The sequence below is a fragment of the Xiphophorus hellerii genome, chromosome 18 (assembly GCF_003331165.1).
Source record: "Xiphophorus hellerii strain 12219 chromosome 18, Xiphophorus_hellerii-4.1, whole genome shotgun sequence".
Lineage (NCBI taxonomy): Eukaryota > Metazoa > Chordata > Actinopteri > Cyprinodontiformes > Poeciliidae > Xiphophorus > Xiphophorus hellerii.
Window position 1 is genome coordinate 9,033,173 of NC_045689.1, and position 18,806 is coordinate 9,051,978.

The window sequence follows — 18,806 nt, forward strand, 5'->3', positions numbered from 1 at the left end:
TTGACTTTAACTGAAATTAGATCGACAGTCAGTAAATGACCTTAAGCAGGTGTTGGAAATTACTTGCCCTATCTTGACCACATTGTCATAAGACGTTGCTTCAGAGGATACTAGTTTTCTCAGGAAGTAGACAAGATTATTCAAGAATGGATCTGTTAATAAAAAATACAAGACCAACTTTATAAACACTAGAGATGACACAGAAGACAAAATGTAACAAGAAAAACAAATACCCCAACAGTCAAGACCAAATATGACAATGCTAAACTTACAGTCCTATTTATCATTACACTCATCTAGAGTCATAGATGTAATAAAAAGTTCAGTACAATTGGAACTGTGATGAGAAATACTGGATGAGGAATAGTATTTATACTGCCACCACACAGAGAGAAAGACCGTAAAAGTAGGTTAAAAATCTCACTGTTAGAAAATTGTAGCAATTTTTCAGGGAACGAGTTTGCAACTGCAATAAAACATGAATTACTTCTAATATGTTGTACACATCTTTATGGGGTGCCAGTAAAAGTGGAGTGTGCAGTGTGTGAGTAATCTTTTAAGCATGACTCAGGCTTTTATGGAAAACTCTTTGTTATGGTACTTGAAAGTTAGACTCCACCTCGGTGGTTTCACAAAAACCACTTATGGAAATGGTACTTTTTTCAAGTACCATCATATTTACAGAGTGTTTAAAATAGTTGTGGAGTTAGACTTTCTCAGTGTGTCGTATTTTTATATAAAAAAAAAAAAGCAGAAAGAAAACCATTTCGATTCATGAACTACATAATTCATGGATGAATACAGTTTTAGATGTGTGTTATGTCACTTGCAAATTGAAACTTTCAAAATTGAAGTTGGAAAAAAGTAACGAAAATCAGATTTCCGCAGAAGTTTTGAATAATATTAAAATGAAAGTCAGTGGTTTCTCCCATTCAGCTTCACATACTATACAACTTGGTGAACTTGTTTCACCGGTCCCAAAAGACAGACAGGAACTTAAAGATGATATACTTATATGGAAAAAAAATAATGGCATAGGGGCTTATATGTAAGCAGTGGATCAGGCAGGGAAAGTATACAAATCCATCAAAAATATGGCAGAGACAGAAAAGCTGTGAAGTGTGATTGCCAACAAGACGCAGGTGGTTGATTACAGACAGGGTGCTGCTGGGAGAGAAGGCACATAGGTACACTGAGGAAAATTGAATGATTAACATTAGGAGCTGAACTGAGAGTCAAATAAAGGGAAAAAAATATTGAACAAATAACTACAGTACATCCAACATGCACAAGGAACCAAACACTACCATGAATTAAGGAATCAAATTACATTTATATGCCAAGACCTACTGAACAATAATAAATACAGTAAACTGATTAGGATATGACAAGACAATACAGAGATGGTCAAAGCTTAAACCAGAAAACCAAAGAATAAAAAGCTCGAAGGGAAGCTAAATACTTTTAAATAATCAGTTAGTCTGGTGAATAAATACATCAATGGTTACATCCCTTTGTGTTTCAAACTGGTAATTGGATCATGGTTAGGTCTGGTCTGAAGACACTCCTAAATTCAGATTTGGACTTTAAAAGTAAGAGGAACACAGCACATGTTGCCACCAACCACTTGTTTCTGGCTAACTGTCATCCAGTTCATCACAATTATCAGTCTTTTCATTCATAGTTTATACATCCCTCAGAGTTACTGGTGAGACGGTCCTCCAGTGGTTATTGGGCGACAGATGAGATACACTCTGGATAGGTTACCAGCCAACACACAGGACAAATAATGATACACACACACGCAAACGCCCTTCTAAGGGTTTCTTAAAGAGACCACCAAGTCTAATGGGCTTTTTTTCTTTTTTTTTCTCACAGTTGAGAAAGGCATTTTGAACTCAACAGCTGCACCACTATGCAGCCAATCACAGTGATCTCTTTTGCATTTTCCTGCAAGTGGTACTTGTGCTTTTAATACATTAAGAATTTGATTCATTCTTAATTATTTTCTTCTTTAACAAATTTAAGAAGAAATTTGTTCTTAATCAAAGTATTTAGCTTAGTCAAACAGCTTTTTCTTAAAAGCTATTTAACTAAAGAGTGTATGTTATTATTTAATCCTTTTTAAAAGGATTGTTAAAGTCTTAATTTTTGCTGTGTTCTTGTAAATAGTTTTTTACACTTGTACTTAAGTCATTTTTTATGAAATTGTAATATCATCCTTGAAGGACAGTTTATCTCTTGAGACTTTGTGGTAAAATAATAATTAAATAAACAATAAATAATAGGGTAAAACATTGATTTTATTGGCTAATGGTGTATTGATCCAGGTGTGAAAACTGTCCTCATGTTTTATTGCTAAGAGAGTTTGCTGTCATATATTTTACACCTCCAGCCTTTTTAGGAAGGGTTGACATAGAACTAAGCTTATCTAAAGGGTCAGTTTTAAAACATGTTTGTTTTAAAATGGAAAATTAGGATCATGCAAACCATTACCCAGCATGCATGTATTGCCAATTACTCATACACAGAATATTCATCAACCTCCCCTGTTCTTTAATTTAAATGTGACAAAACCAGAGGTTTTGTTCCAATGTTGGGAAAAGAGCATGCATCCAAAAGCACTGTAAAATTAGAAGTTTGCATCAGAACATTGCATGAGAAAGTAAGTAAACAGTATACAAAGGAGAAGAAGAAGGAAAAGAAAATGAGACATTGGCTTCCGCGCTTGACCTAACCACAGCGTCTGTGGGCGTGCCAAAGGTAGCATTCACGAAAACAAATAATGGTGACTTTAACACTTAACTGAAAGTGCCAGCAATCCCTAGGGGGATTTACGATTCTGAAATTGCTCTCACAGTTTATTTGTGGCTGCTGACAAGTCATCCCTCTTATTATGCAGGTGAATTTAAGTGGAAACATCAGAGCAACAGCAAGGCCTTTATTTCACAGGGGCCACTGCTCTCACGCCATATAGTGAAGTTAATTTTGCCTGCTCCCAAATTGTAGGCTCATAAAGCAATCTCTTGTGAAATTTAGGGTGAAAACTGTTCAAGCTGACATGCTAAATAATTCAGTGGACTTTTTATTTGACAGCACAAAGATATGATTTTCCTGAGTTGTTTGGGACTTTGCCTAAATAAATATTGAAAAAAAAATACTTGTGACAGCTCCTGTGTTTTTTCCTAAATTAACACCTTCAAAAATTCAACAAAGTCTCTTTGTGGCAGTAATAATTCATCTAAGCACATCTGCCAGTCAAGATAATTTATTTCTTCTTTTGATGTTTGCTTTTTAAACAGCACAAAGGCAAAAGTATTGCCTCTTAGAGTTTTTACTTTCTTGTCATGCTGAAATGTCAAACAAGTTTTAGAATCACACAAATGTGTTTAATATTAAGCACATCTTTGTTATTAAACACACATTATCATTTTACAAAGATAATGAGGATAAACATAAAAAACTGTTTTCAAATGATGATTTTATTGAGGTAATAAAAACAACTATCAAACAGATTTGGTTCAATGTTAATGAACAAATAATAACAACTGTGTTCAGTTGTGTAGATTACTATCAGACCTGTAAAATCAAGAATTAATTCAAACAGAGCCTGCATGCAGTCAGACTCAGACACCAAAAAAAAAAAAAGAAAATCAAATGTGCTGATTTGAAGAAGTTTGACAAAGTATAAAAACAAAGTCATGACATCTACCCCATCTGTCTCTACAGCATTACAAAGACATTTCTAGACCTTTGGGACTCCAGCAAACCACTGTGAGTGTCATTATCCAAAATAGAGAAAAAAAAAAAAGGAACAGTGGTGAACCCTCTAGGATGCTGGCCTACCGAAATGTTTCTGAGAGTGCCTTTGTCTGACTCATTCAGAAGGTGAAAGAACAACCCAAAGCCACGTCTAAGGCTCTGCATGCTTCAGCCAGAGAAACACTAAGGCCTATCATGACATTGGCTAACCCTTATCTTGATGCTCTCCAAGATTTCCGGATTGATGAGAAAAAAACTGAACTTTGTTAAAGCAATATTTCAAACCATTGCACAATAGGAATACCACTAATAGTAAAACATGGTGGTGGCAGTTTAATGGTCCGGGACTGCTTTTGCTGCTTCATGATCTGGATGATTTGCTGTTATTTCATCTTGAATTATCCTTTTGAATAGAAATTCCTCACAGAGATTGTATAACTGTGATAATCCAAGTGGCAAGTGCACTTGGTTTATGAAGCAGGATAATAATCTGAAGAATACTAGCGATTGGGTGGTTTAAACAAACAAAGAAAAAATTGAAGGTTTTGAAAGGTCAAAATCCAGGCTTAACCTTGAATGAGACGGTGTGACGTGGCCAGGAGACCATTCACGCTCAAAAGTCCTTCACTGTGACTAAATTAAAACAATTCTGCAAAACAAGAACGTAAAAGATTCACTGTCAGTTACTGTGAAAGCTGTATGGCAGTTGTTCCCACCAAAGTTTGTTGGGGTAGTTTTTTTCTTTTTTTTTTCTTTAATGAATGAACGCATTATTTGAAAAATGCTTTCTGTATTTTATGTTGCTTGAGTTGTATTGAAGTTAAAGCATTTAGCAAATGTGCTGTTGTTGGTGTGCTGGTTCTTTAAAAAGTTGGTGAAAGTCCCAGCACTCAAAGATCCAAGATAATGATGAATTACTCTCTTTGGTGATTGAACTGCCAGTTGGAAAAGGGGTTGATTGACTGTTTTTAAATGGTATCTAAAAGACACTATAAAAAAATCACTTCCATATGCTCTCATGTGAAAATTGTGAAACACTGTTAATTCTACTGGAGTCTTTATGCAAGCCGCATTGCTTTCAATTGTTTTCTTTTTTGCTTCACTCTCCATTTCCAGAGCCTTGTTTTCTGCTACAGAGAACAGACGACTGTGAGAAGATGAGGTTCACTCCCCACATCTGGAAGCATGCTTAATGATCACTGAAAAACAAGATGAACTGTTTTCTAAAAAGACACAGGGAGGGGAAGACTGCAACCTAGGTCTCACGCTTCCCCCATCCTGCCCCCTGATTTTATATTCTGCATTTGTGACAAGCAGTGTGGTCTCAGCGGAGATTTCTCCTGAGCTCTTTAAAGTTTAATTTGGACTTGCTCTAAATTTATAGGCAACACTAAATTTACATTCTCCTGTGTGAGAAATGAATGCTTCTAGCCAAGGGTGAAAATAAAGGTTTACTACACAACCCCAAATAATCCCTTGTTGAAATATCCAGCTGTTATAAAGTTACATCTGTGATGGGTAACACTTTAGCATGCTTAATTGTGAGAGAATTTGTAATTAAATTCTGTCTTAATTATCTTTAATTGTAACTTCTCCAACTTGCAGCCTTGTGTAAGTTTATTTAAAACTGTAGCACACGTTTTCCTTTCTTTCTGCTCTGATGAGTGGAATAGCTGCTTTTATTGTTTTCAAAATCTCCAAAACAGAACATTTGTGGAGATAAAAGATTCCTATTCTAAAAGATATGTTCATGCTATTAAATCTACGGATGATACTTTAATGATATGCATTCTAAACTCTGATAAAAAAAAAGTTCACACACCCTATTGACATCTAGCCTTGTGAATAGTTTAGTTCTATGATTTATGTTCATGTCATTCCAGCAAATTTTTGATGGATGTTCTTTTAAGGTGAGGATGATGAAAAATCTAAAGTATTTAAAGGTATTTTCACCTTTCAGAATAAGCCATGATCAGAGCGAGAATCATTGCTTGCAAACTTTCAGAACTTCCAGAATTGGCTTGTGCAGCAATAAACTAACAATTTATTATATCTCAAGGCATATAATAAAAATAATATTTCTCTCTCTTATTTCTCCCTATCTGTTTGCAGGAATTTGCAGATTGAACCACATTGCCTGGCATTAAATTCAGAATAAGTCTTTCCTCTTTAATGTCAGGTAGAATGAAGAAGCTGATTTTTATTGCTAAATGACTGAATAATGATTTTCCTCAAAATCAAAAGTTTACAGACATTTCATTTGTAGAACTGCCCTTTGTTGAGAATAAATAAATTCTGTGTTTTCCTTTTATCTCTTATAGCTAGTTGCTAAGCTAAACCTACAGGAAACGACATGCAAAGGGGAGCTCTGCTTAGAAGAAATGACACACTAGGGAACTCCCTCTATGGGGCGTAGCTTAGACAGAGGCTAACAAAAGAAGTTACCAACTGTTGCTTGTTGCCTTTTGATTGTTAGCTCTTAAAGGTAGCATGTCAGAATGGACCAGCTGTATTTTGGTATAATAAATGGAATTCATGAATTCAACTCACTGACTCTTCGGTAACCTCATACATCACAAACTTAGCATGGAGAACGGATGATTCGCTTCATCTTTAAACTTTATGTTTTAAGTCAAACGAGCTTCTACAAACTTCTCAAACAGTATGTTTGAACAGCTTTTCAGCTCAACCCCCAACTTTTGAAAGCAGCTGATAACAGAGGTTTGTGGTGGCCCCTCCAAAACAATGCTGTCTCTCCGTCACTCATTACCTAAAAGGATGGTATGCTTAAGGTCGTTGTCTTTTTGGAGGACATGTGTGCCAAAGCATTAACTTCCTCAATGATGTCTTGAGGTGTTGCAAGACATGTTTCCACATAATGATCTTTCCTCGTCATTCCATCTTTTTTGTGAAGCACACAATCCCATCTAGAGGCAAAAGGCAAACACAACATAATGCTTCCACTCTCATACTTTAGCTCTTATTCGCAAACTTCACCCTCATTTTTCCAGATATAGCAAAGATCATTTGGGCAAGACCATAGGAAATGTCTCCCAAAAATAAAGGTCCTTGTCTCTAAATGCATTTGGGAACTGTAATGTTGTTTTTTATTTTGATTGGGAAAAATTACTTCTTTCACATCACTGTAAGAACAGATAAAAATAGCACCTTCAGGCATCTGGAAATTGTGAATTATGTAGGTTCATAATTCTCTTACTGATATCTTTGTTGAGTTCTTTTTTTTTCATGATGTCACACAGGAAATTGGTGTGCTTAAGAAGTTGTCTGCAAAATATATAGGTAGGTGTGTTTTGTGTATTCAAACATCAGCAGCTCATAAGGCCCTTATGAGCTGCATAATATTCATAGAACACATCTGAATTTTAAGAAAGTGATTTAAAAAATCTCTAAACAATACTGTCTTTAATTATTCTGCTATTTAACAAATATAAATAATTTTGGTAATCCTAACTGATTAATGGCACAGTAAGTAATGAAAAAATAGGTTATGTATTACTTTTAGAAAGCATACATTATTAAGTCGTGTGCATGTGCTTTCTTTTGTGTGCTTTAAATCCCAGCATCATTACTACACATTTGAGCAAGTTGCAACTCTTGCTCAAGGGAAGAATAACGGTTGATGTCCTTTTATATGACACATATACCTGACATCACATGGGAGATATCATTTCAGAATTGATCATTTTCTGTCTCTGAACCGAGCCATAAAGGGCAGTAGTTTTCAGAGTTTAATAGTTAGCTGTTCCACTAATAAAAGGCTGGGCTGCAAGGAATATGTGGTGACATTCATATGAATGTCAAGACCAGAGGGTTTGGGCAGAATATTGCAGTGTAATTAAATGACCAAAGTCCTGGTGACCAAGCAGAACAATAAACTGAAATGACACCAAGAAATGGCAGACAGAAATGTAATCTTCCACAGACTTCATTCATTCATCTAACCCTATCAAATATTTTACTTTTAGTTCAGGTGGATCAAAGAAGTGTGAAAGTAAAACCTTTCTCAGTTTAATGTTGATAAGGATGTGATTTTGAACAGTAAGCGAGTGAGAAACAACACACCTTATAGCCCATCAGAGGGCTAAGGTGGAAATGGAAAAAAAAAGTCTTAAAAAGAAGGACAAACATGAATTTGGTAAACGTGTTTACCAAATTCTACCAAATTCTATGCTCATCCAGAGCATCCTGTGCAACACTGTAGTCAGTGATAAACGAAATACTATTACCAATACAAACTAACAGGAACGTGCAAAACACTGAGTTACAGTGGCTTTACAGTGATATGCATAAGAGAAAAATGTGAAATGTGATACAAGCAGTCAGTAGTGCAAATAAACTGTGTGTTTGTTCCTTTTAAAGAGAAAGTATTATGTGAAGTCAACTTTTTTTAGATGTACATGATGTTGTGTTGTTCCATTACAAAAAACATACCTGGAGTGTTGGTTTGATTCTTTCATAGAGGTTTTAAAGAATCCTTGAATCTACAGTGGCAACCATTCTAGGTGCCCTAACACCTGCTAGTACAAAGCACCACCTATTTACTCCTCCTTGAAGCTACAGTCTCCAGCTGAGCTTTCACCACAGAAACAAAGAAAAAAGGCAAATTTCAAGGCGTCAAACCACAAAGTCAAATTTCTTTTAAAGGAGTGGCATTATGTCTTTCCTTCCAGGAACATAGTGCCATTTTATAGCACAATCAAGTAATTATGTGCTTGGAAAACACATAATGGCACCCCTTTAAACACATGGCAGCCATGTTGGAATCTGAGGTGAAGGTCGATGACCAAGAAAATGTCTCTTCTAGTGGCATTTACAGAGTTGGTACAAAACCTTGAATCCACTGACCCTAAACTGCTGAATCAGAGGAAACTATTTTCAGGAGGGCTGATTAAAAATCTATTAAAATTCCTTTTTACTGAAAGGTGCATTTTCCTATGTTTATCCACTAAATGAACTATTGAAGATCTGAATTTTGATTTTGAAATTAAATCTATTCTTTCAATTCAAATAGTCCTATTTTTAGTTCTAAACATATATCTAAACAGCTGTTAATGCCTAATATGATGTGGATCTAATTTTCTTTTCTCCCTGGCTGAACAGTCTAACAGTCTTTCACTATACAAAAAGACTGCTGAACTGTCAGAAAGATCTTGATTAGAACTGAAACAAACTGATCAAAACAAACAGGGCCAATAATTAGAAGTTAAAATCAATTGATGATGTTGGAATTATACTTGCCCGAGGTCTATCCTCAGGCTTTTCACTCTTCTATTTACATGGTTGAATTTGATGAGACACTGCAATAATTTCAACAGTATAAGGCAACAACTGTCATTAGAATGCTAAAATCAGAGGCAGCAGCATAACAGATTTACATAAATCTGCAAATCTGTTGACATGTTTATTTGTTGATTAGAGCTAAAACAATAATACCCAGTCTTCTTGTATTTGGCTTTTTTTTTTCTCTAATTTGACAATTGTATTGTTTTTTTTTCCTGAAATATTTGCTGTCAACAAGCAATTTTAGATTTTTGAGAGGGGATCAGGAAATGGGAAATAGTTGTTAAGGAAAATAGTATATTAAGGAAGATCAACCATAGTGAAACTATCAGCGTATTGTTGTGTGTTTGTGCCTTCATGTGCATTAGGAAAGGTTCTCTGTTCAGAGCTTGAGTAATTACAGAAAAACCTCCCCATTTGGAAACCATGTGCAACTCCCATGCATCCCTGATTAAAATAAATTGGGTAAATATCTACAAATGTGGTCAGTTTACTACCAAGCCTCTCAGACTGTTAACATTCCAAAATAAATGATTGTCTGCACATTTTAATTTATTGGGATGTCATCAGAAAAAGGTGGTAAATTCATCTTAAAGCTTAATTCAATAGGGTTCAACAAAAATTTCATAAAATCTAATTTACAAGTCGACAGGCAGCCAAGAAAATGTGCCTTATCATGACAATAAAGACGAACTTAGAATGACATCTAGCGGACTGTCATACAACTGCAACTGATGCAAAAGGTCTGTGGCTACGTCAACAGTACTACGTGGAAGATGGAGCTGTGGGTGGAGGTGATGATATGTTAAGGGTATTACATTTCACAATAAGGGCATCTGGTTAACTTTACTGATCCCTCCCTCTTATTTTGCAACTCCTGACACTCTTGAAAGAGTAACATAGGGTTTTACTCCATATTTTTTTCATGTACATGTTTTAAACGAGGTGCGTGATCAAATAAATATAACGGAAGCTATTATTTCGAAGGGACTTTATTAAAGCCGTTAGCTGGCTAGATGCAGGGATTTTCTCTGGGTGCAGACAGAAAATCATGTGAACGATTTAGGATTAACAATGTATGCTCTCGGGGATATTAAGTTAAAAACAATGGCGCTTTTCTGTTGAATTAATTCTACATTTACATTTTCTCTTAGTTTAACCACAACTTGCTTCTTTTTCGAAAGACTGGATTTGCCTTGCAACACACAGTGGTGAGGATTGGAAGCTAGCTCGTCAGGTAGCAGCAGGCAGCCACATCAGCACCGCTGCTCCTTGTCACACACGTTAGCATCTGAGTTATCTAGCTGCTGGGTTTGATTTCGTGTGGATTTAAAGAGCTTTTGGGATTAGCTTTTGCCAAGGTATAAACAATTTATCATCCTGTGTTGGTTTCTTGCAGCGATTTCATCATGGCAGACAATATCATGAGCAAGGCTGCTACCATGGAGATCCCCATTAATAGCAATGGGGATACAGGGACTCTGACTGAAGATGATAGCCTGGAGCAGGTGAGTCAACTTTGATTCCACCTCATAATATTTTAATGCATGATGCCACTGAGGTGTTTTTGTTTTCTTACATATTACCTGGCTGTGTGTTTAGGTCTTAAACTGATTAGGCCAAATGTTAGCTTAACCATGCAAAAACCTGCAGCTATTGAAAGTATTAATAAGACACATTTAAGAATAGCAGCTGGTTAAGAACTTGGGCGTAGAATACATATGATTTGTTTGTCCAAGATGGCACCAAAGAGTATTTTTTGTGCTTCAGTAATTGATGATGATCATATCCATCCCTTTCTATTTATATATAATGTAATAAAACAGCCAAATTGAAACCTCTTGGGCAAGAAATAAAAAAGCTACATTAACATAGTTGCATAACACCTTTAAACTAACACTTTGTTCAGACATGTTTAATTTAACTTTTGCATTCATTCTACAGTTGGAAGCTATCTGCATGTGACATCTTGACTATGAATTTAGTTGCCCCAACTAATTTGCAGAAGTAATATATTCCGATTTAGCTATGCCAGAACTTCATTTTTTGTCTGTCAAAGCAATTATTGTGTTCATTTGGATTTAATGTGATGCTGAAAAATCACGTTAATGAAATACCTCATCATCTTCTGGGCTCTGGCAGCCACATGAAAATATTGGGTTTCAGTTGTTGATGATTTCATCCACTTTGACAAAATGTTAACAGAAGGAACCCCTGGTGCATTATGCTGCACCCAACAGTGGGCCAAACAGACTTTTCTTTTCCTTTTTTGTGTAGCCGAGTTATTGAGGTTTTACCATGACTTATCCTGGTCTCCCTTCCTTGTTTTTATGTCTAGAACAATTGTGATTTTAACGGGTGTGTAAACCTTAGGATTGGCTAAACACAACATAATTCTGTCACCCTTCAGCAGAAAGGTATCTGTCATTGTGACTCAGATTAGGTCTGCTTAGATCATACAAGTTTAGTTTACTATTCGTCATGTATGCACATAGTGATTTAAGTAAGAAAATAAATAGTACACTCATCTTTCCTCTTTAGTTTTAGTCAAACAAAATCTAAAGTAGGCATGAGAAAATTGCTTGCTTCTGACTTATACTTTATTGAAATAACACTTGATTTTGTTGAAGGTGTCTCAAAAAGGTACCTCATTGTCCCGCTTAGTGAAGCCAGCAATGTATGGAGGATCGTATGCATTTTCTTTTTATGACTTTCAAGACCATCATTAGTTCACTGCCATATTAATACAAACAAGTGGCTCAATTTTTTTTCATTGTTTACTACAAGCATACAACTTGGTTTATAAAATTATGAAAAGATGGGATTATTTTTCTTTTTTTTTTTGTTTGTGTTTTGCCCTGTCAACCCTATATGTGGAAATTTTTTTTGGATGTAAATCTCTCAGGATCTGCAGCAGGTGATGGTCTCTGGACCCAACCTGAATGAAACCAGTATCGTCTCAGGAGGCTATGGAGGACCGGCTGGGGGCATCATTCCAACAAGCTCCATCAAAGGTATTATCAGGAGATCAAACACATTGTTTTTTATTCATTTTGATGACTTTTGTTTCCTTTAGAAGCTCATATTTGACGATATTAGTTGCCATTTCATATCTCATTGTTAAAAAAATGACTCTATGTACTGTTCCGAGGCAGACATGATGTTCCATCCACTGTCTGTTTTCACTCTCTTGTCAGAAGCAGGCTGCTCTGAGCTTAGCCAGAGATCTGTCAGTGTTGTTGAATGCCTTAAAGGAACTCCAAGCAGCTCACTAATGTAATGCACCTTGAGGAAACCATAGCAGAGCTAGAACGCTTCCTCCTCCTATATTATTGTACCTCTAAGGAACTCGTGACCTCTAGGCTGCTGGTTCATGTTCCAAACATCATATTCCTTAGGGCCTGGAGTTCGCTACAACCCTGAGTATCTGGACAGAGGATGGGCCCCTGCACCAGGACTAGGTGGCTGTGTGTTCTAATGACAACTTTTCTTAATTTAACCTTTTATATGTTGGGATTTATGACATTCTTTAAGAGTTTTTGTATTGCTTGACTAAAAGGATTGTATGCTACTTTGCTCGTATCTATTGACTCACAGCATTAGTAAACACAACTGTATTGCAACTTTCAGAATTAGGGTTGTACCAACGTGATATTACAGTTTTGTCTCTTAAAATGTTGACTCCATGTCCAGTTTACTCCTGTGGGCTGTAAAATGAGCTTTGAATGACTATTTTGTTGATACGCTGCACTTTCATTGTGACCCTAAAATCGTGCATTTTCTAATTTTCTTTTAGTGACTTTTATTTTGCATGAGAAACCTGCATCGTGGACTGTATGTCTTCAAACCCACTGTAACACCGTCATCACATAACTCAGTTTCTATATATTCCTTCAGCTTGATATTTCATTATCAAGTTCCTATGCATACGCTTCCTCGTTAGCTGTGACCTTTTCTCATTCCTGCTTTTCATCACCACCATGCTCATTTCAGACATTCGCATGAAATCCAGGGGTGTTAACCTGCCTAATAGTAATGCTTCAGCCAGTCGACTGGCTCATCACACAAACCAACATCCAGGTATCACCCAGCTCCTCACTATCTCTATCTTATCCTCGCTTATTGTCATGATCCATCAAATATACCACAACCCTGCAAATAAAAAAAAAATACAATGTCCCAAAGTATACTCAATTCTTTCTCTTTTTTTCATCTAAGGGTCACTGAATCATAACACTAATTCAACTGAAGAAGTTTCTCGTGGTGTGGCAGTGGAGAAACTGGACAGTGTAAAGAAATGGGGCATTAATACGTACAAGGTAATGCCAGTTGTGTGCTACATGTATAAACTGTAGAAAACATTTGCCATGCTAAACTGTATGTCCATGTACTGCACAGTATATGCACTCAGTACATGGTCAGGGCTCCTTTTGCATTCTATCAGTGCAGCATGTCATGGTTCTGATGAGGTATGAGGTATAAATATCAGCCTTCAGCTCATCTGCATTGTTTGGTTCTGCTATCTCTCATCTTCCTCATGACAGATGAATAATCCATGGAAGGAAGCATGAAGTACTCTGAAATCCCTGGACTAGGCTGACTTTGGACTTGATAACACATTGTGGACCAATGCCAGCAATTGACATGGCTCCACATAGGTCTGACTATGGAAAACCTCAAACTAGGCCTCAACAAACCTTGATTTAGTATCTCTCCACTCTTCATCCAAACTCCGGGGCCTTGATTTCTAAATTGAAAGCAAACATTAGTTTTATATGCAAAGAGGACTTTGGATTTCTTTTTTCCTTTTTCTTTTGAGTAAGAGACGTTGGATGTTGTCCCTGACTTAGGAGTGGCTTAGCCCAAGGACTATGGTGGCATGGTGTCAGGGGTGCCCATGAGTCACTGACTCCAGTCACAACTACACTTTATTTATGCTCTTTACAATGAATCTGTATGAGTTTCCCTTTTTGTAGTGAATTACTGAAATGAAAGTAATGGAAACTGGTCATGTTGTTAGGAATAAACCTATATTATCTTTGTGGTGTTTTCAGTGTACAAAGCAGATGTTCTCGGAGAAGTTCGGCAGAGGCTCTCGAACGGTGGACTTGGAATTGGAAGCCCAGATCGACGTTTTGAGGGACACCAAGAGCAAATATGAAAACATCCTAAGACTAGCGACTGCGCTCATCACTCATTTCCAAAGCATGGTGCAAACGCAGCAGGCTCTCGGGGACACGTTCACAGACCTGAGTCAGAAGTCCCCTGAGTTACAGGTGCACCGATGACTCAATGTCCACATTGGATGGTGTCAAACAGGCGATTAAAACTCCTGTGTTTTCCTGCAGGATGAATTTGGGTATAATGCAGAAACACAAAAGCTGCTGTGCAAGAATGGTGAGGCTTTGCTGGGTGCCATCAACTTCTTTGTGTCCAGCATAAACACCCTGGTCAATAAAACCATGGAGGATACTCTGATGACAATCAGACATTATGAAAATGCAAGGTATAAAATGTTGACACTTTACTTGAGAGATTAGTAACATAAATCAAGTATTTGCATGGATAAAGTTTTAACTGTTTCTGTTCTTTCTGTCATGTGTGCAGACTTGAATTTGATGCCTATCGCTCTGATCTGGAGGAGCTAAGCTTGGGTCCAAGGGATGCAGCCGCTATGGTTCGCATTGAGATGGCTCAGCAGGAATACCACACCCACAGAGAGAAATACGAACGGCTTCGTAGTGATGTGTCCATCAAACTTAAATTTCTGGAAGAAAATAAGGTTTGCGTTGCAGATTTATGCATCTTCCTCTTTTTTTTTTCTATCATAAACTCCAGTTATTACTAGTGGTGGGACTCAAATAAAATCTTTAAATGAGTTGATTGCAAGGTCTGTAATTAGTCAAATTTTAATTGAAAACTATGCATCAACAAAATAAGCGACATTTTAGTTTCAAAAACCCTTTTTGACTGTAAATTATTGGATAAAGAGACATGAGCTCAACAATGAAAATGTTTACCGTTTTTAATTTATTTTGGTTATTCAAACATCCGATTGGTGCAAAGTGCTGTTGGGCATGTTTAGCTTTCAAGTGTTTCAGGAACCCCTGATCATTCATGTAGCTTCTTTGAAAAATACTTCATTAGAAATGTGGACGCTGATGATAGCATTGCGAACGTCTGTGCCATTTCAAAATGTTTTACATTGAAATTGTACTTTAGGCTTGAATAGCTTTGTCTTAAATAGGCTAACTTGTTTTTGTACAACTTGCACACAATAGTATTTTCTAACGTCCATTCATTTTGTTTTTTGTAGCATAAATGAATGCCAAGAGAAACTGTTCCAGATGGAATATTTATTTCTAAAAATAATAAATAAAATAAACACAATTGATTGAAATAAATTTTTTTAACACATTAAAGTCTATCTAATATATCAAAATTAATGCATTAAAATCCTAGTAATTACACGTTGCAATAAATCCTAGGAAATTAACAAATTGTGCAGTTTTTCTTTATCATTTTGTCCAATAAATGCATTGACGGTCTCAACACTTAGTTGGGCCACACCAGTTTCCAAATATACACACTATTGATTATTATTTACATTTGAACAAAGCCTTTACTCCACCTTGATAACATTCCATTTTCAATTCTTAAAAAAGTGTTTGTAAAGGAATTTGATCATTTTTATGCAAGTCATTACAAGCTCACCATGCTTCAGAGACTATGCAATGACATCACTGTTGGATGTGGTTACACATACACAGGGGCACAAATGTGACCACACCCAAACTGACATCACCGATGCTTGATGTGGTGTTTAAGCTGAAACTAGCATGTAGCTTCAAACCAAGGAGAAGAATAAGGTGCTGCTTTCAAATGTCACTTGGAAATTAGTTGGTTGTGTTAATGCTGAGTATTAAAAAAGCAGTCTAGTGTAAGACAAAGTGCTTGGGAGGTAAAACAAAAAAAAAAAACAAAAAAAAAACCCAGAAAGAAACATAAAGACACGAGAGACGCAACATAATGACCAAACTGAGTAAACAGTTTAAACAAATAATTATGTGAAGAATGGAGAGAGCTGTATCACTGTGATTTGTGTTTTAAGAAAAGCTTGGCACTACAGGGGTTAAGGCTGTAGAGAGCCGTATGCCGCATGAGAAGCATAAAGCCCATGCCAAGAGCCACAGACTCCAGAAATTCCACACTTTTAGTCCCCTGAAAAGAAAGCATTTCTTTTGTACATTTGTCGTGATATGGGTCTTAATTTTTTTTCCTAATGTTCTTTAAAAAGGTCTTAAATTTTACTTGGTGGAACATTCAGAAACTCTTTTTACCTCCCTTTTCTCTGCCTTGTAAAATCCAACATGACCATTGTTTTCAGAAGTCATCTAATTATTACGTGGAGTCCGACCACCAGTGTGTGATTTAGTCCCACTATATATTCATTCCCCTGAGTTACAGAGGACTGGATAACACAATGGCCTTATTAGTTTGTCAGACGTTAGTGAACAAACACCATAAAGACCAAAGAACACATCAGACAGGTCAGGGATAAAATAATATCCCAATCTATGAACATAACACGGAGCACTGTTCCAACTCCCAACGACAAAATGGAAAAAATAAGGCACAATTGCAAATATATCAAGACTGTGTTAAGCTCAGATGACAGCAAAACTAGTGCATATCCAAATCACACTTTTAAGGTTGTTTTGTTTTTTATGTGTGTGTGGTTAAAAAAAAAAAAACCTTATCACTTTGACTTCACTTTTTGCACTATTTTGCACTGGGCTGTCATAAAATTGCACTAAAATACACTAAAGTCTGTGCTTCTCATGGAACATAACATGAAAAAGTTTACAGGACTGTTTCTCTCTGTGAATTTTTAAATATTCCTTTTCCCATTTCGTTTGCAATAACTTAACGTTCCTTCTCATTTTTTTTCCTAGGTGAAGGTGATGCACAAGCAGCTGCTTCTCTTCCATAATGCAATCTCAGCTTACTTTGCTGGCAACCAGCAGCAGTTGGAACAAACTCTTATACAGTTCAATGTAAAGTTAAAGCCTCCAGGGTCAGACAAGCCTTCCTGGCTGGAGGAGCAGTAATGGACACACAAAGTTCATCTGCTTCTTGACATTTTCAGTGACGCAACAGATGAGTGGTTCGAAGAATAAATATTAAATGATTAATCTGTAGGACCCAGATTAAAAACCTTTTTGTAATGTTTTTTTAGTATCATTTATGACATAGATGAAAATATTATTTTCTTTTTGTTACATTACAAACTTCGTATTTTGCTATTCTTATAGTTGGCACAATCATTTACAGACATGTCACTTATTTATGTTCAAGATTGTAATTTAGTATGGAGGTTCCCTTGGGCAGTTTTGCACATTATTTTTAATTTTTACCTAAAGATACATGTAACATGTTGGTGTATATTACATTTGAGGAAGTCCATAAGTTGGAGCAGCACATCACATCCCTGAGATGGTGTACATAACGTTATGACATATCATCTTATATGGTATTTATTTTCTGAATCATGTTCTTCAAATGAACCTATCGTGTTTCTCCTGTCACTTTGTGAAATACCTTCCAGAAGGGTCATTGTACAATGAACTAGTATTTGGAATGAAATTACTTTTTTTCTTTACTCTGATAAACAGTCATTATCACTTTGATCTTCTAATTTTTGGATTATCCCAGATACGCTATGTTGTAATGAGCGCAGCGACACTACAGGCTTATGATTTCTTTCTTTTTTTTTGAAAACAAACTTTCTTTACCCTAGTGTGTTTTGTCATATTCCACATCAGTGCATTTGTTTGATCCTTTGTCAGTAAATGCATATATCTCAGTTACATAGACTAAATAGGATCAATAATCATTGTCAGCCAAGTTAATTTTTGACCGGTATAATAGCAGGTGACTGTAAAGCTATGAACAGTATTCTTAAAAGAACTTATTCTTAAAGTCTCAACCCATAGAACACAAACAGTAAACCCCTAATAACAAATGCACTTTAGTTTAAAAACAAAGGTCAGTGTCCCTTCCAAGACAGAATGTAGAACGTACCTTTTTTCATATTTTATTTATTCACTTGTTTGTAACATAAGTGTATAATACTGAGGGTTCTCTAAGGCTGTAGTTGGCTGGTTGTATTTTTCCTCTGTCTGCATTTCCAATAAAGTGCTGGATGTTATAAGTTTCATTGGACTTTGTGGTTATCTATTATTGTTGCATTCAGATTTGTTCAGAACTAAAGCTTACTATGCATTATGTTTTCACATGAAACAAATGTATTTTCACTTGTGGGTAATAACTCTTGCTGCTGTTCACTGGAGTCCCAAATTCATAGTTTCAGAGTGATGAATGACTTTGTTTCTCATCTGTTGTTGAATTTCTGCAGAACCATGGGTGGTTCTAGATGAGAGGAGCATTGTGGGAAAAGCAGCACTTTGTATCACCAAGCTTTTAAGCACCCCCAAATGGCTGCCGTGGGAGATGAAAGGATTTCATACATGGGAAAATCAAAAGAACACTATGTTGCTTTTGATGAGGGAATCACATTGTAACATGATATAAATGTTAAAAAAAATTAACATAATACTTCTGCTTTAGCAACAAATAAAAAATTAAGGTGTACTTTTAGCTTCAGGCAAATTGAGAGAATTTGCAGCTTCAAAGCTGCAAGTAATATATTATAAAACAAAATATTGAAATTTGCATGTGTT

The 18,806-nt window shown here is 36.1% G+C and overlaps 1 protein-coding gene across 6 annotated transcripts; it reads left to right on the forward strand.

The window, feature by feature from the left end:
* The first annotated feature begins 9,946 nt into the window (after window positions 1-9,946).
* On the forward strand, window positions 9,947-18,283 carry LOC116708003 (arfaptin-2-like). 6 transcript variants are annotated; one of them, XM_032545753.1, is made up of 10 exons: window positions 9,947-10,346; window positions 10,463-10,571; window positions 11,969-12,077; window positions 12,462-12,524; window positions 13,057-13,143; window positions 13,282-13,382; window positions 14,118-14,339; window positions 14,412-14,569; window positions 14,671-14,845; window positions 17,019-18,283. In XM_032545753.1, the coding sequence occupies exons 2-10, from the start codon at window positions 10,473-10,475 to the stop codon at window positions 17,172-17,174; spliced, it is 1,170 nt and encodes a 389-aa protein (XP_032401644.1). In that variant the 5' UTR covers window positions 9,947-10,346; window positions 10,463-10,472; the 3' UTR covers window positions 17,175-18,283. The 6 variants fall into 6 exon arrangements, with proteins under 6 accessions (XP_032401644.1, XP_032401643.1, XP_032401642.1 ...); XM_032545752.1 differs by having other exon boundaries at window positions 9,947-10,300; XM_032545751.1 differs by having other exon boundaries at window positions 9,947-10,274.
* The last annotated feature ends 523 nt before the right edge of the window (window positions 18,284-18,806 follow it).

Excerpts from the sequence above, each read along its gene's own strand:
- LOC116708003 (XM_032545753.1), top strand. The coding sequence starts at position 10,473 with ATGGCAGACAATATCATGAGCAAGGCTGCTACCATGGAGATCCCCATT. Across the intron at positions 12,525-13,056 it reads GGCCCCTGCACCAGGACTAG|ACATTCGCATGAAATCCAGG; the intron begins GTGGCTGTGTGT and ends TGCTCATTTCAG. Across the intron at positions 14,340-14,411 it reads AGAAGTCCCCTGAGTTACAG|GATGAATTTGGGTATAATGC; the intron begins GTGCACCGATGA and ends GTTTTCCTGCAG.